Here is a 23,070-nt window from a genome sequence, read left to right on the forward strand (position 1 = left end):
GGGCGATGGGGTGCCCTCGCTGTGGACACGCACCATGCGCCTTGCCCAGCGGGCCTTCCCATGCTCCCCACCAGAACTAGATTTTAACAGAAAGTCTTCCATTCTCTTACTGTTGGCAAGGAAAGTAAGATTTTTAAATGCCATGGGAGGGGATGAGATGCGAGATTGTGGAGGGAGGAGGAAGGCACAATGTTGCATGCCTTCTATTGGAGCCCCCCAAAAAAATCAGTGTCTGCTGGAGAGGAAGCACAAGTGAGCTCCCCTGGCCCCTCACCCCCACTCCGGGCCCTGGGAGCCAGGGTCATGATGAGGACAGGACCCCCACCCAGGGGTCCTGATACCTGGTGATGTGGACTGAGCTCAAAACTCCCATTCAGGGGCCCCGACGATCCCCACAGACAGGGGCATGGCCACCCTGACCTGTCTTGACCTTGAGAACTGGAGGAAACCCCAGGCAAGCTGATCCCGCAGGACCAGTGGGGATGCTGCGTGCTTGGCCCTATAAGTCCATGATGCACCTGGTGATCACAGTGGGGCCTCATTTCCCCACCTGTCCTGGCTTTCGGAAGCTGCTGGGAAGCAGGAAGGCCTGTATGTCTCAGCAGATGGGCTGAGGCTTGCGGGTGTGACCAGCGAGCACCCCCAGGCCCTGCCCTGGGGCTGGAGAGCTCAGGGTTACATCCTTCCTGGAAACCTCTGTTTTTTCCACCTGCCCTCAGAGCCATGAAGGTAGATGTGCATCTGCCCCCACATTTCTCTGGCCGCACCCTTTGCTCATGCTCCTCCCCACCCCCGCCCCATGGGCTGTGAGTCCCCTCCGGCCATGGCTCGCGACCCCAGGTAATTAGAGCAGACCCCTGCGCCCCTGGAGGAGACCCAGGCTGGGGAGAAGTCTCCCCCCTTTGCAAGTGAGGAAATGTTTACAATGGTGGTAGCCTGCTGCTGAATGCCCACTGCTCCAGCACGGGAGTGTGGAGCTTTCTGGAAGCATGGAGGGTCTGGGAGAGCTCAGCCTATGGGTATAGCGCTCAGCTCAGCCCCAATGACCCAGATCGGTGGGGGGCAGGGGGCAGCCTACATACGTAGCGATGTGCGATGGGTGGATGGTGGACGGACAACGATAGATGAAGACAAAGCACGGTGACACTGGCTCCAGGGACAACTAGGTGAAGTCCGAGCCAGCCGGCAACAAGACAGCTCCAGGATGCCCGGCGGGCCTGAGTTTTCTTTTCTTCTCCCTGCCTTTCTGAATTGTCTGGGCTTCCTACAATGCACGTGTTATTTTTCTAGAAACTGTCTTCTAAATAATCTGAACTGCATCACAGAGAGCTTTCCAGGTCCAGCGGCACCTTGGCTGTCCGCAGGGGCCTTCTGCTGTCCTGCGGGCCTTTGACTCCCCAACAGACAGGCTCCCTCCAGCGGGGACCAGGGCACCCCCCAGCCTCAGCTCCAGGCAGCAGCAGCCCAGAGTCACCACCCACAGCCCATCAAGAAGCCTGAGGGGAGGAGAGGGGTGGGGGAGGAAGGAGGGATGGGGAGACAGGTGGTGGGGGAGCCTGAGCCCAGCCCCCCTGCCTCAAACTCCAAGTGAACCGGGCAGGAGGGAGGCATACCAGCCCCCCACCCCCATGCTGGTGCTCCGCATGGTCAGGAAGGAGGGGACCAGGCAGGATGGCCACCCCCAGACCTTGCAGCTGCAGGCTGCGCAGACCAAGGGCCACGTCCCCAGGGAGCCAGTGGCAGGCGTGGTCAGCCTGGCCTTGGACCAGCATCTAAGCAAGCGAGACCCTGAGCCCCCTACTGTTGGTGTAGGCGGGACAGAAAGGCCCAGGGGACCCCCTAAGAGTGACTGGGACCTCCATACCACGAGGGTCTCCCCCTAGGCCTGTGCGTTGCCTCCTTCTCGGGCTGGGCTTCAGGGGGGAGACAGTCTGAACTGCCAGCACAGAAGAGTCACTGTCGTTGGCCAGGTTCTCTGCGCTGGCCGACCTCGGAGGGCCTGGGCACCCCAGAACTCTGCTAGGGGGGCGTGAGGTGGCTCGGAGCCCCTGGGCACGGATGGGAAGACGGTCTGGGCTGAAATGTCTGGAAATGCGGGGAGCACAGGCCGAGGGCTGCAGGGGGGAGGAAAGCGGCCTAGGGCCCTTCACTGGCCTGGTCCACAGCCTCCCAGCCCCCCCCCCCCCCAGGCCCTCAGGCCGGAAGGATGAAGGAAGCTCCCTCGGGCCCCAAGAGGGCAGCCCAGCCACGCTGGCCTGACACAGACAGAGCCCTTCTGGGAAGAGGCCTTCCCAGTGGCCACCGTGCCCTGCACAGAAACCGCCGGGAAGTCCTCTGCCCGCGGGCCGTGGCTCTAACACGTTCCAGAGAAGCCACAAGAGCCACAGCCTGTCCTCCCGATTGCCCCCTCCCCACCTCGATCCACCCCCCACTTCCGGAGCTCTGAGTGCAGGATGAGGGGGAGGCAGGGCACAGGGAGGACGCTGTGCTCTCCTGGGTCCCATTTTTCCCTTCTCTGCTCATTTTTTTGTTTAATTTTTTTTTTTTAAGATTTCATTTATTTATTTATGAGAGACAGAGAAAGAGAGAGAAAGAGAGAGAGACAGGCAGGAGGAGAAGCAGGCTCCATGCAGGGAGCCTGACACGGGACTCGATCCCAGGTCTCTGGATTCATGCCCTGAGCCGAAGGCAGATGCTAAACCACTGAGCCACCCAGGGATCCCCTAATCTTTCTCTTTTTTAAGTGCTATCAGGAACATACTGGTTCCAGGTGTGCAAGGTAACAACCAGCTGTTTGCAAACCCTAGGACACCATCAGCACGACCATGTTAACATCCCCCACCCAGCGCTGAGATGAGTTCCTCTTCAAGTGATGATGACAACTTAGGATCTGCGAGCTCCTCGACCTTCTTCTTCGCAGACACATCACGGTTTTGTTTAGTTGAGGGCAATGGCCTGGCCCCCCATCCTACCCCCACGGCCCTCCGGGCCACACCACCACGAGGCAGGAAAATGGCACACCATATCAGGGACTTTTTAAAGTTTTAAGACTCTTCCCTGATGCAGCTCGCCTGCCTAAGGCGGAAGCCTCTAGGCCAGCTGGGACAGCGCCAGCCCCTGCCCCACATCCACCCTCCCACTGCTGCCTTTAAAGGCCCTTGGGGCCCCGCAGGCCACCATCTACCACCTGCCTGCCACCCGCCACCATGCGCTGTCTTGCTGGCCTCGCTCTGGCCCTGCTGGCTCTGGGGGCCACCCTGGCCCTGGCCCCAGCCCCGGCCCCCACCCTTACCTTGCCAGGTAGGCCTGAGCTGCTGCCCCTGGGAGGTACTGAGGAGGGCCCCGGACACAGCACTGGCCCTGACGTTTCAGTGAGGAGGCTGGTCCTCGGGGATCCCCGACTGCCCAGGAGCAGGGCCCTGCCCAGAGACTGCCATGAGCTGCAGGGCCCAGGCCACTGTCCCCGATGGCAGGACAGCTCCTGGAGCACGGTAGGCCTGTCCTTGGCCCCCTGGGTCTTGACACCACCTGCTGCCATGGACCTGTGCCTGACGCACCCTTTTGTCCCCAAGTCATGCTCCGCGTATTGTCTTCCCTTCAATAAAGGGCGTGAGTTCAGGTGCTGGGGACCAGACTCCTCATGACTGTCACCCCAGCCTGCTTTTCCCTGAACCCGTCCTATGTCCAGGGCAGGCCGTGTGCCCGGAGGTCAGCTCTTCGGAGGAAGACACCTGCGTTGTCTCCTGCAACTCTGATGACAACTGTCCCCAAGGCACCAAATGCTGCCCCAGGAGCCCCTGCAGCCGCTCCTGTGTGGTCCCCTTCATCGGTAACACGGCACCCCTGTGCCCCCACCCTGAGGTCTGTCTGGGGGAGGGAGGAACTGGCTCTGTCAGGGTCAACCCTGAGTGCTCACGCCACCCCCCTCCGAGTGACCCACTGCCAGCCCCCTAAACTCAACCCGTCAGTGAACACGCTCCCCCGCCAGCCTTGCCCAGGCCCCTCTACCCGGTGCCTGCGGTCCCCTCCCCAGTAGCACGGTGGCCTGGGGCCACCTGACAGCCCATCCCTCCCCAGTGCCTGTGCAGAAAGCCGGCCACTGCCCCCGCGTGCAGATCCCGCTGACCCCCGAGCCCTGCCTGGAGAGCAGTGAGTGCTCCAGGGATGATCAGTGTGCGGGCCACAGGAAGTGCTGTCTCAGTGTGTGTGCCATGCAGTGTCGGGACCCCGAGGCAGGTGAGTGCCCCGCACCCTCCCCGGGCCACCACCGCGGCCCCTGACCACGGATGGAGCAGAAGGTCTGTGCTGCTGGGGCAAAGGGTGGGTGTCGGGCCAGCAAGGGAGGCAGAAGCCCAGAGACTTGCCCAGCAGGACAGGATGTGTCCAACCCGGCCTGAGCAGAACCTTGGCCTTGTCACGGAACTTTGGGAGGCATCGGGGCTCCTGAATGTGGGAGGAGGTCTGGGGGCAGCTGGGAAATGTGGTTCCTGGCCATCTGTGTCCTCGCCAGCCCGTGGGCACCATGAGGGCCGGGGAGCGATGGGTATGGGGCGTCCCCCCTGCCACCTTGGTTGGCTCGCCTCTGAGGCCTCCATGTCCCTGCAGAGGAACCACTTCAGTGACAGCCTTCCCCAGGAGCCCCGGGCTGCCAGGAGTGACTGGCCTGAGTCTGCTTGGCAAGAACCTTCTCTCTTGAATCCAGAGAACATAAGATGTTTCCTGCCTGCTGCTAATAAAAACCTGAGCTTCACTCTGTCTGTCCATCTGTCCTGGGCACCTGCTGGGAGGGACAAAGCACACAGGCCTCTGGGAGCTCCCGGGTCTCTGGCCCCCCGGGGGCCGGTCCCTGTGACAGGTGCTGCTGGTGCGGGGACAGGAGTGGAGCAGGGTCTGCAGGGAGGACTGGGCTCCCAAGTCACCTCGGCCTCTCTCTACAGCAGGCGTGTAACCCCATCTGTGCAGTGGTGTGCAGAGGGGAGGCATGGTTACAGCAGTGTCAGTGCCCACACCACCCTTGGGACCTCCAGGGAAGGTGCACCCCCCAGCAGATACCCAGTGGGCACCCCACCGCTCACGGCAGTTCTGATGCTAACCCCCCTGCGGCTCCCACCCTACTGCCTTGACTGCAAGCACCTGCTGGCAGTTCGGGAGGCCACCTGAACCCCAATTCACGTACCTACAGATGGAGGGGTTCCCATGAACCACACCAACTCAGTAAGTTGTCAGGACGACCCACAGAACTCTGAAAGCCCAATAGTTATGATTACAGTCTATTGTAAAGAACCCAGACCAGTAACAGCCAAATAAAGACCACACGGTGGAGGTGGGTGAGGGACGTGGGGGGCTCTGTACCTGCTGGGCTGGGGTGCACCACCTGTAGGCACATCCGTGTGTCACGGGCCCACCCCTGCCCCCCAGGGGCGCCCAAGCTCTGGTGTCCAGGGGCCTTCCCACAGCCTTCAGCCCTCGTTCAGCAAGTCGGCCCCCGGCCCTCTTGCCACAGGCTGGCTCCTTGGGCCACCGGCCCATTCTGTGTGTCTAAGACTCCTGCCCCAGTGTCACCTCGTTAGCAAAAACTCAGGTATGGGAAGTGGAGTCCTTGCAAATAACACAGGACGCTTGCAGCACCCCGGAAACTGCAACGTTTCAAAATGCTGCTCCAGGCAGAGGGCAAGGACCAGAGCTCCTTGCGGTGCCCCAGTGTGCGGCTGGCACATGTGGGCGCTTGGCCGGCCTGGCCGCAGCTTGTGGGGCTGGCGGACACATCAGGAGCTAGGGAGACAGGGTGGATCACCCCAAATGAAAAGGGCTACGCCCAGGGGCTGAATCTTGTTTCTGGACCATTGTCCAGCAAGAGGAACCAGATTCCTTGGAGACGCTGTTGCAGGAACACAGGACAAGGCTGCGTGGGCCACCTTGTGTCAGAAAGCGGAGCCGGCCTGTAGCCATCACCAGCCCGCTGGAGCACCGCCAGGGTACAGGGAGGACAGGAAGCTCCTCTTCCCGGAAAACGCTAGTCCACATGGGGGGCCGGGGGGACACCAGGACCAGAAACCCATGGCCCACCCTCCACAGCTCCGAAGTCATCCTCATCCCGGGCAGGTGTCACCAGACACCCGGGAGCCCCTGGGAGAGACACATGGTCTTGAAGCATCCCCCTTACATGACCATTTTTCACCAAGGCGAGCTCCCTCCACAGCAGAGAGCTGGTCCCCACCCCAAGCAAGGGACTGAACCTGGCACCACGCATCCTAGGGCCCCGTGGCTCTGCGAGCCCCAGTGCCACTCGAGGGGATCCCAACACTCACATGTGGTGGCCCTACCAGAGATGTGCACCAGGAGGATTCAAAGGTGCCATCAGACAGCGCGGTTGCCCCTCAGTGTTATGGGGGGGGGCTGAACCGCGCAGCCCGCCCCGCCTCGACCTCAGAGTGAACCAGGCGGAGACACACTGGCCCCCACCTACATGCTGGGGGACCCTCCCCTGCGAACGCCCACCCCCTCCATCCCTGCATGGCCACGTGTCCAGCTTGTCAGCTTGACAGCCTAACATCTGCCCTACGTGCTACACTGGGCGCTTACCCACCCGCACCCCTGCCCTCCTCACTCCTGCTCAGGAGCAGCCCTCCTGCCCTGGGTAAGGGGGAGCACCCTTATCCAATGCAAATCACTGCGGAGCCCATGGCCCAACCCCTCCTCCGTGGGGGTCCTATGCTCCAGCCCACTCTCCCCTGCCCTCCTCACCCACAGGGACCAGAGGAGGAGGAGCAGCCCCGGCACAGGCACAGCGGGGCCTACGGAGGCAGCCACACCGCCCAGCCACACCACCTGTCCTCGGCCTGCTGGCCCTTGCCCAGTCCTCCCCACGGAAACCACATAAAGGCTGGTGCCCACAGCAACCCTCCCCCTGCCTTCTGGCCAGGCACTTCCCCGTGTGGCCCTCCTCCCGGGAACTGTGACAGTCTCCCATCTGCTCTCCTGGCCATGGATTTCCTACTATGTGGTATTTTAGAACAGTGGCTTGCAGGGGGACATGGGGAGAGGGGGATCCAGCACCTTCCAGCCCCTCCCACCCTGGAGCTCCCAGGCCCCTCTGGCTCCAGCCAGGAGAGGCGACCAGAAGGGCCCTCGCACCCATACTGTCCCCAGCACTTGCCCACCACACCAGGAGGGCTCTGCAGGACTTCTAGGTGGATGGTGTAGTGGTGGGAGGATGGGCAAGGTGGAAGGGTGGACTGGGTGAGGAACGGAGGAGGGAGAGGGAGGGGGGAGGAGGGATGCAGGAGGATGGATGACTGAGAGACAAAGGACTGAAGGAGGAGGAAGGAAGGAGGAAGAGGAAGGAGGGGCGATGAAGAGATGCAGGAGCAGGAACAATGTAGGAGGTGGAGGGAGGAGGGACAGAGGGAGGGGAGGTTGGATGTGTGGATCCATGGGGTTTGGGGACCTGGCTTCTGTCAGGATTAAGGGGTCAGAGGGCAGAGGCACTGGGGCTTTGGGACTATAGGAGCCCTGGGTGCTCATTCTCCACGCACCCTTGGGCAGTCTCATCCTCCACTCTGGCCTGTTTCCCACACGTGAGGGTGCAAGGGTGCAGTGAGGGTGCATGGGACAGGGTCACACGCCTGGCTGAGCCAACAGACCTTCAAGTGTGGTTCCTCCCCCTCCCTCTCCCCTCCCCCCTCCTCTTAGGAAGTTTGGGGAGGCCCTGAGGGAGGATCTTTCCCTAAGAAAGGGGAGTCCTCAGGCCCACCTTTCGGTGATTCTACAGAGGACTCAGCACAGCACCTTGGTAGGAGAAGACCCCAAACCCTGCATGTAGAAGAGGCATGGGGGGAGGGGAGATGAACTCTGGAGGCGGCCAGGTGTACCCTTCCAGACCTGTCCCCAAGAAGCCTCAGAGGAGGCGCTGGATTCCCCAGCGACAGGTGTGCGGCCTGTCCACCAAGGTAGCTCACCAGGGGTTCCCCACCCCACCCCCCGGGGCCGGTCTGGGGGACACCTCTGCCCAGCCCCAGCCAAAACCCAGCCTTGCAGAGGGAAGGCAGGTGCCATCGCCACACCTCACTGTCCAGGGGATCCCAGGAAGGCCCAGCGCCGGGTGGAGCCCTCACCTCCCCCACCGCCCGCCACCCCGCTGTCACACTGTCATCGCCAGCTCATCTGCTCCAGATTGCAGCAGGAAGAGTCCCTGGCAGGCCTGCACGCTGCTCTGGGCCTGCCACTCCATCTGTTGCAAGCATGTGGGACAGGACGGGCTGAGATCTCCCCAGCATCCCCCCGCCCCCCTCCCTGCCACCCAAGGGAGACCAGCCCCTCACCCAGTCTTCCTGCCAGACTGGTGCTCTTCACCTCCAGGGCGGCAGGCGGTCCTTCCGCAGCATCCTGCTGTCAGAGGGCACCGAGCTGGGGCCACCCCCCCCACCAAGGACACTCTGTCCTCAGGTCACCATCAGGCCCCCCCCCATCACCAGGGGGCAAGGGAGCTGCAGGCTAGCTTTGCCGGGAGGGGCACAGTGACCAGGGTGGCGTGGGGGTGCGGAGGGGGAGCCAAGGGGCTCACAGCGGGACCTGGAGGGGGAAGCAGGGACAAAGCGCCCCATCCTCCCCACGCCCAGCTGGGTCCTCTGAAGGCAGAGGGGGTTCCAAGCCCAGCGCTCAGAACACTGAGCACCTGACAAATCAGATCTTTCCCCCAAGCCACCAAGTGGAGCCTGATGCTTCCCATCCTGACAAGGCTCCTGCCCCCGTCGGCTCAGAGCGCAGGGCCATCTGCACAGACCTGAGTGACCGTGGTGGCCCCAGACGTAGCCCCTAGGCCTGGACACCACTCCCTGGCGGCGGCGGCGGCGGTGATGGCGAGGTGGGAGGCCCTCTGTCTGGGTGGCCGAGGCCACCACCTCAATGGAGATGTGCCTGCTGGGTCACGTTTGCTGGAAGCATGAGCTCCTGACTCCAGGAAGTAGGAGAGGCTTTGAGGGACCCCACGGGGCCCTGGGTGGGCCACCTCCCACTCCTGGTCATGGCCAGAAGGGCCCCAGACGAGCCACCCTTGCAACCTCCAGCTGCAAGAGCATCAGAACCAGGGCCCAGGAGAGGTCTGCGGGCTCAAACCTGAGGCCCTGGGCTCCCCACGCCCAGGCTCCCAAAACGTTGGCAGCTCTGGAAACGCCTCGGCGTCTCGCCAGCCCCAGAGTAAAGAACTAAACAGACGGCAACGGCAGGCGCCCTAAACACGGCCCAACAGCAGGCGAGGCCCTTTCTTGGGCCCACTGGCCTCTGACGCACTAGCTGGGCCACAGAGCTCCCAGAGTACGTGGCCGCTGCCCCACTGCAGACCCCGGTGGCTCTTCGTGGTCTCGGACAAGCGCTCCAATCCCAGAACACTTCCAGCACCCAAAGCGGCCCCATCCCCACGATCCCAGCCCAGGGACCACCGTCTCCTTCCATGTGCACCTCTGCGCCTCCAGGACGAGGCACCCAGGTGAAATCACGCGGGGAGGGCACGGTCACCGAGCGTACTGGCTAGTATCCCACTTGGGACACGCCACATTGTGCGCTCGCTCGCCCACCATTGCTGGCACACATCTAGTTTGGGGCTTTTTCGGGTAACACCTCTGCGAACACCTGTGTGCAGGTGTTGGCACAGACACGTTTCCCGTGTTCTCAGGTGTGCCCCCGAGTCCCACAGCGACTGTTCCGTGAAACCGCCACGTCTTCCAAAAAAGCCAGCCCGGGTCACGGCTGACTGTGAAGCCTTAGCCTCCCAAGCTCCCGGCGCCCTCACCAACGCTCTTCATCTTCTGGGGTCTGTGCTGGTTGTTTCAACCACAGCCACACTGAGTGAGTGCAAAGGGGCACCTCGCGGTGGCTTTGGTTGGCATTTTCCTGATGACTGGTGGCACCGAGCTCCTTTCATGTGCTCATCAGACATTTATGTAAATTCTTTGGAGACATCTATTCAAATTCTTGGGCCAGTTTTTAGGGGCGCCTGGGTGGCTGAGGCAGCTGAGCATCTGCCTTCAGCTCAGGTCATGATCCTGAGGTCGTGGGATCCAGCCCATTACTGGGGAGCCTGCTTCTCCTTCTCTGCCTCTCCCCACCCCACCCCACCCCACCCCACCCCACCCATGTACGCTCGCTCTCACTTGTGCTCTCAAATAAAATCTTAAAATTCTGTGACCGGTTTTTAGGGGCACCTGGGTGGCTCAGCTGGCAAAGGTGAGGCGTCTGCCTTCGGCTCAAGTCAGGCTCTCAGGGGCCTGGGATAGAGCCCTGGGCTGGGCTCCCTGCTTGGTGGGGGTCAGTTTCTCCCTCTGCCTTTGCCCCCCCACCTGTGTGTGCGTGCCTTCTCCCAAATAAAATCCTTTTTAAAAAAATTCTTTGACTGGTTTTTACGTGGGCAAGCGCCATTCACGTGGAGGTGTAAGCGTTCTTTGACTTTACACCTTTGTTTTGAGATGTGTCCTCGTGTGTGTGTTGCTGTCCGTTACTTTTTAATAGCCTCCATGGTCTAGAGCGACCTTAGGCTCGCAGCAACACCGAGGGAGAAGCCTGGTAAGACCTACCGCTCGTCCCAACGCACAGGCCAGCCCTCCCCCTGCCATCGGCAGCCCCCACCAAAGGGCACACTCGTTAGGGTCGATGAAGCCACACGGAAGCATCACCAAAGCCCGCGCATTCGACTCCTCCGTTCTAGAGACAACAGAACCCCCGCCGGACGCACGCACGACGTCGGCCGGGCACCGGCCGCAGCGCAGCAGCCCCGCACAGCGCCGACAGCGCTCGGCCTCCAGCCGTGGGTCCGGATCCGCGTCCGTCTCCCCGCGCACCAGGGCCGCCTCGCCCCCGTCTCCCACTCCGCTTCTTCCCATCAACCAGCTTGTGCCCTCAGCAAAGATGGCATCTGGCCAGAAAGGGGCAGCCAGTGGCTGCCGGCTGCGTGCCCTCAGCAAAGATGGCTCCCGGCCGGAAAGGAGCTCCAGTGACTTCCGGACCGGCGGACCGCGGCGCGGCTCGCTTCCGGCGGCGCTCCGAGTGACGTAAGAGCGCGCCGAGCGGCGTGGCCCTAGGACGCTGCGGGGGCACATGGAGGTCAGCGGCGGTGCTGGCGGCCGCCGTGTAGGTCTGATGGTGCGGAGGGGGCGGCTGGGCGGCGGTTGTAAGGCCCCCAAGGGCGCGGGGGGACGCGGGAGAATTGAGAGTCCCGGGGCGAGGGGAGGCCGGTCCGTGCGCACGCCCTCGTCCGCCGCCATCCCGCGGGCGCGGGTGCAGGTGTTCGGTTTGTACCCGGAGGCCGAGCCTCGCGGCGCGAGTACGCCGATACCCCGCGTCTCCCAGCGTCCGCTCTTCTGCGGTTAGGACGGGCGTCTGGCGCGGAGGGAGCTGCGGAGGGAGCCCCGGAGGTCCGGAGCTGGAGCGCGCCCCCGTGGCGGGAGGAGGCCGTCGGGGCCTGTGCGAGCTGCCTGTGGCGTGCGCGGCCCCGTCCGCGGGGTTTGTGATAGGCCGGGGAAGAGGGCGAGGCCCCGGGTCGCGGGGGGGGGTGGGTAGGAGGGAAGGGTGGGAGGGGAGGAGGGTTCCCGGGGGCCGGAGGGGGCGGGAGGGGTGATGGGGCCGGGAGGGGAGGGCCGCGGTGATGGGTGGGGGCCGGAGGGGAGGGGGCGGGGTGATGGGGACCCCTTCCCCGCCCTTGGGAGCCTGCTGCTCGCCTGGAGCCCCGGCTTCGGGCTGGGCCCCGGGGTCACTGTTGAACCGCTGACCCGGCCACCGCCTCGGGTGATGCCAAGCACAGTGCGCGGACTCTCCGCAGCCCAGGCTCTAATGCGGATGAGTTCTGGGCCTCGGTCACCTGCGCGGAACCAAAAGCCTAAAGGTGGTTCTTCAGGAAAACCGGTGTGCAGCGCCGGCAGAAAGCAGAGGCTGCTGCCTCTCTGGAGAGGGGCTGAGCCGCGGTCCGTGTGTCTTGCTCTCGTGTCTGGGGGTCCGCAGCTTTGGCCGCCTCACCCCTTCCTCTCCTTTGTCTCTTCAGGGCTGTGGAACTGCCGGCTAGGAGTCTCAGCTGCCTGCCCCCCAGGCCGAGATGGCAGCTCGCCTGGTGAAGCGATGCACCTGCCTCCTGAGGGGAGCCATGCTCGAGGCCCCTGCCCTGGCTCCGGCCTTCGTACTCCGACTTAGCAGGGTTGCCCCCAGGGTTCTGACGTCCTCAGCTACCTCGCCCAGTTCCCACTTCCCAGGTCCCTTATCGGGACTTGTAGAGAAGGAACAGGCATTCGCTGCCAACTCAGAGCACCAAGACGTGGACCAGCTCATTGAGAAAGCTACTCGGCCTGAGGAGCTGTTGGAGCTCTTTCGTGGTGGTCACTGCTTGCACGAGAACCATGCAGCCCTCATCCTCATCCAGCTCTCTCGCCTGCTGGCCAATGAGCCAGAAGACAAGAAGGCATTGCTTCTGCAGGATGCCCACTTTCAGCAGCTGCTTAAGCTGGTCAATAGCCAGGTGGGTTTCTAGAATGTACTCTGAGGGTTCAACGAGCAGGAAAAGGTGGCCCTAGAGTCCAGAGCAGCCGGTCAGTTTCCAGGTACAGCCAGGAGCTCCGCCGCCCCGCCAGCTAAGTCCTCCACATCCTCTAGGTTTTCATTTTGGGGTTTTTTTTGTGTGTTTTTTGTTTAAAGATTGTATTTGTTTATTCATGAGAGACACAGAAAGAGGCAGAGACACAGGCAGAGGGAGAAGCAGGCTCCATGCAGGAGCCCGATGCAGGACTTGATCCCAGGACCCTGGGGTCACACTCTGAGCCAAAGGCAGGCGCTCAACCACTGAGCCACCCAGGTGCCCCTAGTTTTTCATTTCATAGAGTACAAATACTTTTATGTGTCTTTTTCCTGTTAGTCCTTTGCGCAGACGTCTTAGGTGAATGAATATAGGCTGTGTTGTTGTTGTTGTTGTTGTTTTTAAGATTTTATTTATTTGTTCATGAGGGACATGGGGGCGCGGGGAGACACAGGCAGATGGAGAAGTAGGCTCCATGCAGGGAACTGGACATGGGACTCGATCCCAGGTCTCCAGAATCACACCCCTGGCCGAAGGCAGCACCAAACCACTGGGCCATCAGGGCTGCCCAATATAAGCTGTTTTTTCCCAAGCAGCAAACGCCCTTCCCTGGCGAGGCAGTCCTGACTTGTGTAGCTCCCGTCCAGGGTCTGTCTGGCTAACAGTGGGCATGCTTCCACGGCTGGAAGGGATACAGGGTATTGGACGGAGGGCGCCAGGGCACCGGGCTGGGTACAGCCGTCATCCAGCTGGTCAGACCCTTACACTGAGGGAACAGGGCAGGGGGAGGGCCTGAGTAGCACCTGCAGGGGAGGAAGCAGAACTCCAGTTGGCTCTTTTGCCAGAGGGGGGGGTCCACACCACAGGCAGGAGGTCGAACCCCTGCTCTGGCCTTGTCTGCCCACATTCCCTCCCCAAGTCTATGCTTCAGTCCCTTGCTGAGCAAAAGGGATAGGAGATTCACAGTTCAAGGGTGGGGTTTCCAGGCTTCCACCGAAAAGCAGGGGGTGTGGCTGGCTGTTTTTTATGAGATAGGCTAACTCGGCCAAGGGAGGAAATGCTAGAACGTGTGTGGTAGGGGAAGTATCACGTCTGGGAGCTTTGTCTCAGTGAAACGTGTGCGCGCATGCTGGAGTCATGACAGAAGGTGATCAACACCAGTGCCACTGCTCGTGATCTCATCCTGAGCCCTTCTGGTGGTGAGGGTGTGGTCCTGACGGTTATTTATTGAGTACCGTGTACACACTAAGGAAGCAAGTATTAGGAGGTGGATGTGAACAAGATGACAAATTGACAAACAGGATTAACCAGGAACAAATTATAACGAGTTTGGAGATTTGAGCTTTTTAAAAGTTTCCCTGCTATTCAGGAGACGCACAGACACAGGCACCAGGTTTCCTGAAACAGACTCAGATTCCAGACTTGTCAGCATCCGCAGCCCTTCGCACACCGGCTCCCCTGTTTGCATTCAGCACCAGGTGTGGTTCTAGCTCACATTTGAAGGGAGCAGCTTCACAAGAAGGGGCAGCATTAGAGGCTCAGTGCTCCAGACAGCTCCTCCCCACCGAGTGCCTGTGTCCTGGCTCTCCTGTGGGCCCCCTGCCATATACTGCCTCTGCAAGGGGCTGGGCTAGAGGGGCCTCATGCCTCTCTGAGGCCTGGAAACACACCCTGCTGGGAACGGCAGGGTCCTCTTGTCAGAAACAGGTACCAAGAAGGAGGGAGGGAGGTGCCAGCATGGCACTGCTGTAGTTGGTGGGGCTTTAAGGAATCTGGAGTGGGGTGTGAAGCTCCCCTGGTGTTGGTGCCTGACACGGCCATGGTGGCAGCCAGTGAACAACCAGCCCCTCGTCCCAGACGCCTGGGTTAGGATGGCCAGGGCCATCCTTTTGGACCCAGGCCTCCTTTTGCCCACACATTCAAGGGCCTCTCTGCATAGCTTCACGCCTGAGGAGCACGGACTGGGTGGGGCAGGGGGGGGTCCCCCGTGCCTGGACATGCTGTGCTGGATGCCGGCGTTACTCTCATCAACATCCATGAGAAACACTGTTTCCCACAATTGTGGGACCGCTCCTTTGGGGAAAAGGGGCTTAGAATTTGGGCTTCTCAGACTCAGTGGGGCAGTTGTGTGCTGTAGGAAAGTCAGTGTGTCTATAACAGCCAGGGAGCAATACGGTCACCACAAGCAAAGGAACGAGCGGGCTCCTGCAGGCTCGCCTCCCAGTCCTGGACGCAATGGCTTGCCTGGGTTCAGGCCTGCATGTGTGAGATGGGCACTCACCAGATGTGCCCGCCATGCAGAGCTGTGGCCGAGTCTGTGTGTAACCGGCCTCCTCTGTGGAATTTGCATTGGAGAAATTCGGGAATTCCGCTTCTCATGCAACGTTCTTGTTTGAAGGTGACCCAGACAGCTGCCAGAAGCCCCCTCCCCCACCCCAAAGCAGTGGGTGGGCTGTGCTGGGCAGGCAGCTTCTAGTCCAAACCCCTGACATAAGTCAGGTGGAGTCTTGCGTGTGACTTTTTTGTGTCCTTCTAACCCAGATAACCTCGGTGTGGCATGGGATCCTTGTGAAGCTGCTCCGGAGCCTCTATGCGCTGGCGCTCCCCAGGGCCTGCAAGGAGCTGCAGTCGGTGGAGCAGGAGGTCCGCTGGCGCCTGCGCAGGCTTAAGTATAGGCACCTGGTCTTCCTGGCGGAGTCCAGTGCCACCTACATGCAGGAGCGGGACTCCCAGGAGCTGCTGGCTGAGCTGCTTTTACACCTGGAACGGCGATGGGCAGAAATCGAGGATTGCCGCATGGTAGTGTCCATGATGGCCAAGATAGGGCACCTCTCGGAGCCACTGATGAACCGCCTGGAAGACAAGGTACTGGGGCAGGAGCCCTGGGCTCCTGGTGGGGAGAGCACAGGGCCCGAACCGTGCCTTGTCTTCCTCCACAATCACCTTGTGCACCTAACCGGGGCCGTCAGGTGGTCAGCTCCAGGCTAGTGCTTGGTGGTGATGCCTCCCCCACCTTGCAGTCAAGTCAAATTCAGCTCCCATTCCCGTCATAGTGGGTGCTGGCCCAGATGGCTGCCACAGCAAGCCCTGCAGTTCATGGGCCCTGGGTCCTCTGCACTGGGACCTGGGGATAAGTTTGGCTGCAGACAGGGAACCCAGCGGGGGGTCCCTAGCTGGGAGCAGAGGCAGGCCCCACCCAGCTGGGGCCTGGGGTTACTGAGCTCAGGTCCAGTCACTGTCCCACAGGGGCTGCACTGCATGGGACCCCTGGCCTCGGCCGTCGAGCTGACCCCTGCCGGCTGTGATTGACAGTGCCTGGAGCTGGTGGAGCAGTTTGGCCCCGACGAACTGCGGAAGGTGCTGGTGACGCTAGCCACTCAGAATCGGCGGTCAGTGCCCTTGCTGCGGGCCATCTCTTACCACCTGGTCCAGAAGCCCTTCCCCCTGACGAAAGGCATCCTCCTGGACCTGGCTTACGCCTATGGTGAGCCCTTCCCACCAAGAGCAGTGGGCGAAGGGGCACTCTGGCCGCAGCTATGTCAAATTCGATGCCTGCCTATCCTGTGGCTGGCACTGGTCCAAAAGGCTGCCACAGCAACACTGTGACCCATGGGCCCTGATTCCCCGCACTGGGCCTCAGGGATAAATCTGATCACAGACACCAACCTCCCAGACCTTGAGGCCATACAGGGGTGGCTGGGTGGCTCCCAGGTAGCCCACTGACCCTCACTGGGTGAACCCTGGGGTCACTCTGTCCCGAAGGCAAACTCGGCTTCCAGCAGACCCAGGTGTTCCAGCGCCTTGCATCTGACCTGCTGCCCCGTGCTCCCAGCCTGACATCCAGCGAGGTGGCCCGCTGCACCAAGTCCTTCGCCCTCCTCAAGTGGGTCAATGGGCCCCTGTTTGAGGCCTTCGTCCAGGTGAGCTGGGCAGCGCCTTGCATCTTCTATCAGGGAGGCGCAGCGGGCCAGACACACTGCCAGGCTGCAAAGGGGGGGGGTCAAGGGAGGGGGGTCCCCATCCGAGGGTGATTGGGGAAGGAGCCATCTCAGGTGGTGCAGATGACATGGGTGAGGGTGGTCTCCAGCCTCAGGTGACTGTAGCAGGGACTGTTGTGGACAGCAAAGCTCCGAATTTGCTCTCTGCTCTTGAAGCAGCAAGGAAAGATGCTCACGTTTGCGTGCAACCACTTGAGACCATGCGGACTGGCTGCAGCATTTCCAGAGTCTCCACCTCTGGGGGAAGGTCTAGATGACCTAGGTGGCTGGGAGCCCTGTGGGAGGGCCCGTTGTGTCTTACGCTTCTCTCTGCTGTGTGGCCGGTCTAGCACATCCTAGACAGAGCCCAGACTATCACCGGGCTACACCTGTGCAACATGCTCCTGGCCTTCGCGCATCTGAACTTCCACCCGGAACAAGAGGACCAGTTCTTCTGCTTGGTACAGTCTGTGTACCCCTGCTTCCCCCATCCTCTTCCTGTGCCTGCCGGACCCCCGGGGGGAACTCCAGACTGGACTTGTGCATGGGAGCCCTAGGTATAGAGGCAGAAGGAAGGCCCAGCGTGGGGGCCATGGGGGCGCCAAGAGGGCCAGGGGAGCCAGCTGGAGCCACATGGGACATGCGTTGTCTGGGATCTAAGACCTGAAATCCCCACGTGTGCACTGTGTGGCCCAGAGCAGCTGCAGGTCAAGGACCATCAGCCTGCTCAGTCACCACGTGGTCAGGGCTGGGTCTCCCTGATGCTCCCTCAACTCCCTGCTGATGCTGTGAGACTTGCCAGCGGACACAGGTGTGCAGGTCACTGCAGAGTGCCCCCGCGCAGGAGTGAGACTGCCTGTGTGTCTACCGGCCTCAACCCTAGGTCGGCTGGCTGCGGTCCCTTACCAGTGGGAGGGGCAGTGGGAAAGTCTAGCTGAAGGTCGTGCTGCCCAGGTTGCTCCTGGGTGACAGGGAGGGTTTCTGGAGCTTTCAACAAGGGGATGCGCCAAGCCTGAGCAGAGCAACTGCAGGCTCACTCCCCAGAGCTGCTTTGGGCCTTGGTGCAGCCAAGTCCTTCGGGAGCCCTGAGCGTGGCTGGCCCTGGGATGTGTGCTGCCGCTGAGGGAGGCCCCCATCCGTCCACCTCGCCCTGTCCTCACCCAGGTCCGTGAGAAGCTGGGCTCAATGCTGTCGGGCCTGCCCCCAGCCCTGCAGGTGGACGTGGTGTGGGCTCTGTGCGTGCTGCAGCAGGTGCAAGAGGCAGAGCTGCGGGCCGTGCTGTGCCCTGAGCTGCATACCCAGTTCCTAGGTGAGTGGTGTGTGGCATCCCCTCTTTCCCTGAGGGATGCGGAGCCCTCCCCGCTGTAGCTTCAGCTGGGTGGCTGCCTGGTCCTGCATGTGTCCAGCACCTCCAACCGGGCTGGGCAGGGGAAAGGGGGCATCCCAAGCCCACCTGGCACTCACTGCTCCCCCGCCCCCTCCCCGAGGGTGGCCCACAGACCCTCTTCTGCCTGTGATGACACGTATTTCATGGTGCAACATGGAGGCAGAGCGTGCTGGTCCTCGGTTCACCCGCTCTTCTCGTGTCCTCTTCCTTAGGGGGCGGGTCCCCAAAGCATCAGAGCACCTTCCAGAAGCTGCTGCACATCAACGCTACCGCCCACCTGGAGCATCCCGAGTACACGGGCCCCCTCCTGCCCGCCTCTGCTGTGGTCCCCAGGCTCTCAGCCTTAGACAGGAAGGTGACCCCTTTGCAGAAGGAGCTGCAGGACACACTGAGGGGGCTGCTGGGGAGCAGGGGCAGCTTCATGGTGCCCACGCAGTACGGCTGGGTCCTGGGTGAGGTCCTCCCCATACTCCCACCACTGCGGCCGCGGGACTGCTCCTAGTTCTGCCCCCTGCTCCCCCGAGGACAGTCCCCAACATGTGCCCCACACCCATCCCTAGACGCTGAGGTAGTGTTGGACCCAGATAGCCAGTTCCTGCCCCCGAGGGACTTCGTGGCCCCCCATCTTGCCCCACCCTCCGGGAGCCAGCCGTTGCCTCCTGGAGCCAAGAGGTAGGCAGGCCTGCAGCTTTTCTGGGCTCCCCACTCCCCCCAAGGGCCCAGGAGCCCCTGAAGCTGAATCCATGCACCTCTCTCCCACCAGGCTGGCCTTCCTACGCTGGGAGTTCCCCAACTACAGCAGCCGGAGCCGAGACTTATTGGGGCGCTTCGTGCTGGCCCGGCGCCATGTGCTGGCCGCTGGCTTCCTGGTGGTGGATGTGAGTACTGTTGGGCAGGCAGTGACCACATGGCCCCCCAGCTCCTGAGGCTGTCCCTATGAGGGTTCCCCTTTCACGCAGGAGAAAGGGCAGCTTCAAAGATCCTATTTTCCCCAAGGCTGTGGCTTCTGTTACCCGCTCCAGGCCTTGTGCACCAGGTCTGCACGTCCACGTCAGCCGGTGCTAGAGCTGGGTGCTGCCCAGGACACTGTGCTCCTTTTCGCTGCTCCCATCAGAGAGCAGACTGTCCTATACGGGCCACAGGACACAGGGGTGGCCTTAGAGGCCACATGACAGTTTTGTCACGCATCTCAGGGTGGTTTTTTGGTTTTGTTTTTAGCAATATTTAAAAATTAAAAAGTTGCTCTCAGATGCCACAGGCTCTTGGATCCCAGGCCTAGAGGTCAGGCTCCTGTAGCTCTGAGCCCTGCGGAAACCAGGATCTCTTCCCTGAACACGGTGCCACAGCTCCGTGGGCTTGGGAGACCTGGGGTGTGGGCGCAGAACAGACAGAGCAGGGGTCCCCACACCCTCCCCACAGGTCCCGTACTACGAGTGGCTGGAACTCAAGTCTGAGTGGCAGAAAGGCGCCTACCTGAAGGACAAGATAAGAAAAGCAGTGGCGGAGGAGCTGGCCAAGTGACCTGTCCTGAGCCGTGAACTGCGTTTCCCCAGGGTGGGGCCAGGTTCCCCCAGAGGCCTGGCCATGGCCACTCATGGACACACGTCCCTGTGGGGCTTGCCCAGAGAGGAGTGCTGGCCGGCAGCTCTTGCCTCTTGTGGGCAATAAACCTAGAATTTCAGTTTTCAACACCAGAAGGCATCTCGGCCTTTGTCACCGTCACCACCATCCACCCTGCTTTCCAGGCGGTCCGTCTGTCCTAGCTTCTGCCTCCACGGGGGCCCTTGTCCTATACATGCACACACAGCCACCTGCCTCCTGCTCACACTGTGCGCAGATGTGGTCCTAGAGTTCCAGCTTTGGAGCCGTGAGGACCTTCCTGGGGCAGGCCCATTGGGGTTTGAGCACATGAGCACATGGCTTGGGGCTCTCATCATGGTTTGGTACCCAGCACAGTTGTCCTAGAAGTTCTCTTGTGCATGGTCTCGAGTGAGTGGGGGGAAGCCAGAGACCCAAGCTGACCAGGAGGCACTGGTTCTGGAGCAGAAGGCAAGTGTACTCCTCTGTTACAGCAGGGTTGGAGTCCCCTCACTGCCATCTCATCCCAGCCAGGGGTCCTGGTGTCGTGTGCCCTAAGTGCCCTAAGCCTCCTGTCCTGGCCTGGCAGTATTCCCACTAGACACTGAAAGAACAGTCTGCTTCCCTCCTGGTCCCTTGCCAGAGATTTCATTGGCAGAATAGACAAGAGTGACTACTGGGCACTGCCATTTGCCCCCAGCAGCTCAGAAGAGTGCAAAGGCAGCCAGGGAGAAGGGCCCCTCAACCCAAGGTCCCCATCCCAGTGGTGCCACAAGCCTCCAGAGGGTCTCAGGAAGAGCTGGTTCATCTCTTGAAACCTCGCGGGCCTGGGGGTGGATGGGGAGCCATTGGACCCTTGTTTGCACAGGCTGTTGACCATCCCTCACCGGGGGTGGGGGGGGGGGCAGCCAAGGTAGTCTAGGCAAGATGGGGGCAGGAGGGCCTGCCACAGTGGAGCACTGTCCTGGATGAGTGCCACATGCAGAGCTGGTTCAGGAGGACTTCAGGGATGTCCCATCCACCACTTGGGACCACCGGCCTTCATGGCAGACACTCGGGTTACTTTGTGCTTATGAGAACGGACAGTGGTCCCTGTGTCCTCCCAGTTTCCCCAGTGCTGACCTCTTGTGGGACCAGCGGGTGTCACACCAGGACACTGACAGGGAATGGAGTGCACGTTGGCACGAGGACCCCTGTGCCCTTCACACCGTGCATCCCCCTTGCCAGCTGGTGACCTTGGGTTGGATGGGTTTAGCTCCTGCGGTTAGGTCCATTCTTGGATCAGTGCTTGGGGTGTGGCTGCCTGTCGTGGCACCATCCCACGTCCCCCTGGCACAGCGAGGGGCCCTGAGGTCCTCCACACCCTCACCCTGTGGTGGACGCTTGAGGTTCCAGGAGGCAGGGCAGGTTCCTGTGGCTGGTGCTGGGGGATGGCTCTAGCCATCGAGTGGGTGTTTCCACAACCACCAGCGGTCTTTTCACCTTCACGTGTGCTTAGTGGCCACTCAAATGATCTTTGGAGAAATGCCTACTCCCGTTCTGCGTCTCATATGCAGTTAGGTCGTCTGAGTTGTAACAGTATGTTCCAGAAACCAGTGCCTTGTTGGATAAATGATCTGCAAATGCTTACTCCCATTTTGTGGGTTGTACCTTCTTGGTGGTGTCCTTGAAGCTACAAAGTTTCTGTGACATTCATTGTATTTTCTTTTACTTGTGCTTTGGGGCTCTTATCCAGAAATCATTTGGTGAATCTAGGTCATGAAAATATACCCTGTTTTCTAAGAATTTCATAATTCTGGCTTTATTACTTTTAATCTATTTGGGGTTGACTTTTGAATTTGGTGTGTGCTGAGCGTCAACTTCGTTCTCTTCCGTGTGACTCTCCAGTTGTCCCAGCACCGTTATTGAGAAGATTGTTTTCCCCTTGAGAAGTATGATCTCAATAGTATGATCTTGGCATCTTTGTTGAAACTCACTTGGCCACAGATGCCTGGGGTTATTTCCAGCCTCTCAGTAGCACACGGTCTCTTGATTGTGGGCTTTGTAGGACCCTTTGAAACCAGAAAGTGAGTCCTGAATTATATCAAGCTAAAAAGCTTCTGCACAGCAAGGGAAACAAAAACTAAAACCTACAGAATGAGAGGAGATATTTGCAAGTGACATATCCAATAAAGGGTAGGTGACCAAAATATATAAAGGACTTAACACCAAAAACACCATTTGTATTTTAAAATGGACAGAAGACACAAACAGACGTGCCTCCTAAGACATCCAGATGGCCAACGGACACAAAAAGTTGTTGAGCATCACTTGCCATCAGAGAAACACAAATCAAAACCACAATGAGACCAATTCATACCCATCAGAATGGCTAAAGTCAACAGGTCAGGAAACCACGAATGTTGGCGAGGATGTGGAGAAAGGGGAACCTTTCATAAACTGTTGGGGAGGATGCAAACTGGTGTGGCCACTCTGGAAAACTGTGGAGGTTCCTCAAAGGGTTAAAAATAGAGCTACCTTAAGACACAGTAATTGCACTGCTGTTTACCAAAAAACAACACGAATTCAAAGGGATACTGCACAGAAAGAGAGACAGAGCATGAGAGACTCCTAACTCTGGGAAACGAACTAGGGGTGGAGGCCAGGGGGTGGGGGTCACTTGATGGAATGAGCACTGGGTGTTATTCTATATGTTGGCAAATTGAACACCAATAAAAAATAAATTTACAAAAAATAAAGGGATACTGCACCCCTGTGTGTATAGCAGCATTAATTACAATAGCTAATTGGAAGCAGTCCATCAGCTGATGAGTAGATTAAATTGTGTATCCATGCTGTGGAATATTCCTCAGCCATTAAAAAACTAAACCTTGCCATTTGCAACAATGTAGATGGAGCCAGAGAGTATTCTGCCAAGTGAGCTAAGATACCATAGGATTTCACTCGTGGAATTTAAGAAAAATAAAGGGAAAAAGACCAAAAACTCCCAGCTACGGATGGTTACGTGAGGGGAGGGGCTGAGCACGCTGCTCTCGATGAGTGTGGGATCCTCTGGCGGGGCTGCCTCGCTATGCTGTACACCTGAAACTAATACAACACTGTGTTAACTACACTGGAATTTTAAAAAGTATGAGCCCTATTTTCTTGTATGTTTTTGAGATTGTTTCAGCTCTTCTGGGGCTCTTGTGACCGCCTGTTTGGCTGTGTGGTTCACGGATACCTGCTGCCATTCAGTAGGCGGCCTTTATGTTTTGTTGATGGTTCCTTCCTATGCACAAGCTTTTTAGCTTGATGTAATCTCATTTTAGCATTTCAAAAAATACGTATTCATGAGAGACGGAGAAAGGCAGAGACACAGGCAGAGGGAGAAGCAGGCTCCACGCAGGGAGCCCAATGCCAGACTAGATCCTAGAACTTTGGGATCACACCCTGGGCCAAAGGCAGACGCCCAACCACTGGGCATCCCACATTTTAGCATTTGTTGCCCCTGCCTGAGGAAACTGGTCCAAAGAAAATACTGCTGAGACCAATGTCAGAGAACTTACAGCCTGTGCTCTCCTCTGAGAGTTTTAGGGTTT

At 59.9% G+C, this 23,070-nt stretch overlaps 2 protein-coding genes and 2 non-coding genes across 10 annotated transcripts; all 4 read left to right on the forward strand.

Annotated features, from left to right (window-relative positions):
* Nucleotides 1–3,206: 3,206 nt before the first annotated feature.
* Nucleotides 3,207–4,673, forward strand: LOC129515635 (whey acidic protein-like). Its single transcript, XM_055334596.1, has 4 exons — nt 3,207–3,300; nt 3,689–3,829; nt 4,078–4,236; nt 4,606–4,673. Exons 1-4 carry the CDS (start codon nt 3,207–3,209, stop codon nt 4,620–4,622), a joined length of 411 nt encoding a protein of 136 aa, XP_055190571.1. The 3' UTR covers nt 4,623–4,673.
* A 6,382-nt stretch (nt 4,674–11,055) lies between these two features.
* Nucleotides 11,056–21,277, forward strand: TBRG4 (transforming growth factor beta regulator 4). 7 transcript variants are annotated; one of them, XM_055335368.1, is made up of 12 exons: nt 11,075–11,121; nt 11,362–11,493; nt 12,029–12,496; nt 15,092–15,415; nt 15,863–16,034; nt 16,313–16,470; nt 16,878–16,988; nt 17,692–17,836; nt 18,127–18,366; nt 18,475–18,586; nt 18,678–18,792; nt 19,334–21,277. In XM_055335368.1, exons 3-12 carry the CDS (start codon nt 12,080–12,082, stop codon nt 19,433–19,435), a joined length of 1,896 nt encoding a protein of 631 aa, XP_055191343.1. In that variant the 5' UTR covers nt 11,075–11,121; nt 11,362–11,493; nt 12,029–12,079; the 3' UTR covers nt 19,436–21,277. The 7 variants fall into 7 exon arrangements, with proteins under 7 accessions (XP_055191342.1, XP_055191343.1, XP_055191346.1 ...); XM_055335369.1 differs by having other exon boundaries at nt 11,117–11,133; XM_055335367.1 differs by lacking the exon at nt 11,362–11,493 and having other exon boundaries at nt 11,056–11,121.
* On the forward strand, nt 15,566–15,702 carry LOC129516250 (small nucleolar RNA SNORA5). The gene has a single exon (XR_008665730.1). It is a non-coding gene; the product is annotated as a small nucleolar RNA SNORA5 (small nucleolar RNA).
* LOC129516251 (small nucleolar RNA SNORA5) lies at nt 16,080–16,214 on the forward strand. The gene has a single exon (XR_008665731.1). It is a non-coding gene; the product is annotated as a small nucleolar RNA SNORA5 (small nucleolar RNA).
* Nucleotides 21,278–23,070: the final 1,793 nt, after the last annotated feature.

This window comes from Nyctereutes procyonoides, unplaced genomic scaffold, assembly GCF_905146905.1.
Source record: "Nyctereutes procyonoides isolate TBG_1078 unplaced genomic scaffold, NYPRO_anot_genome, whole genome shotgun sequence".
Classification (NCBI taxonomy): Eukaryota; Metazoa; Chordata; class Mammalia; order Carnivora; family Canidae; genus Nyctereutes; species Nyctereutes procyonoides.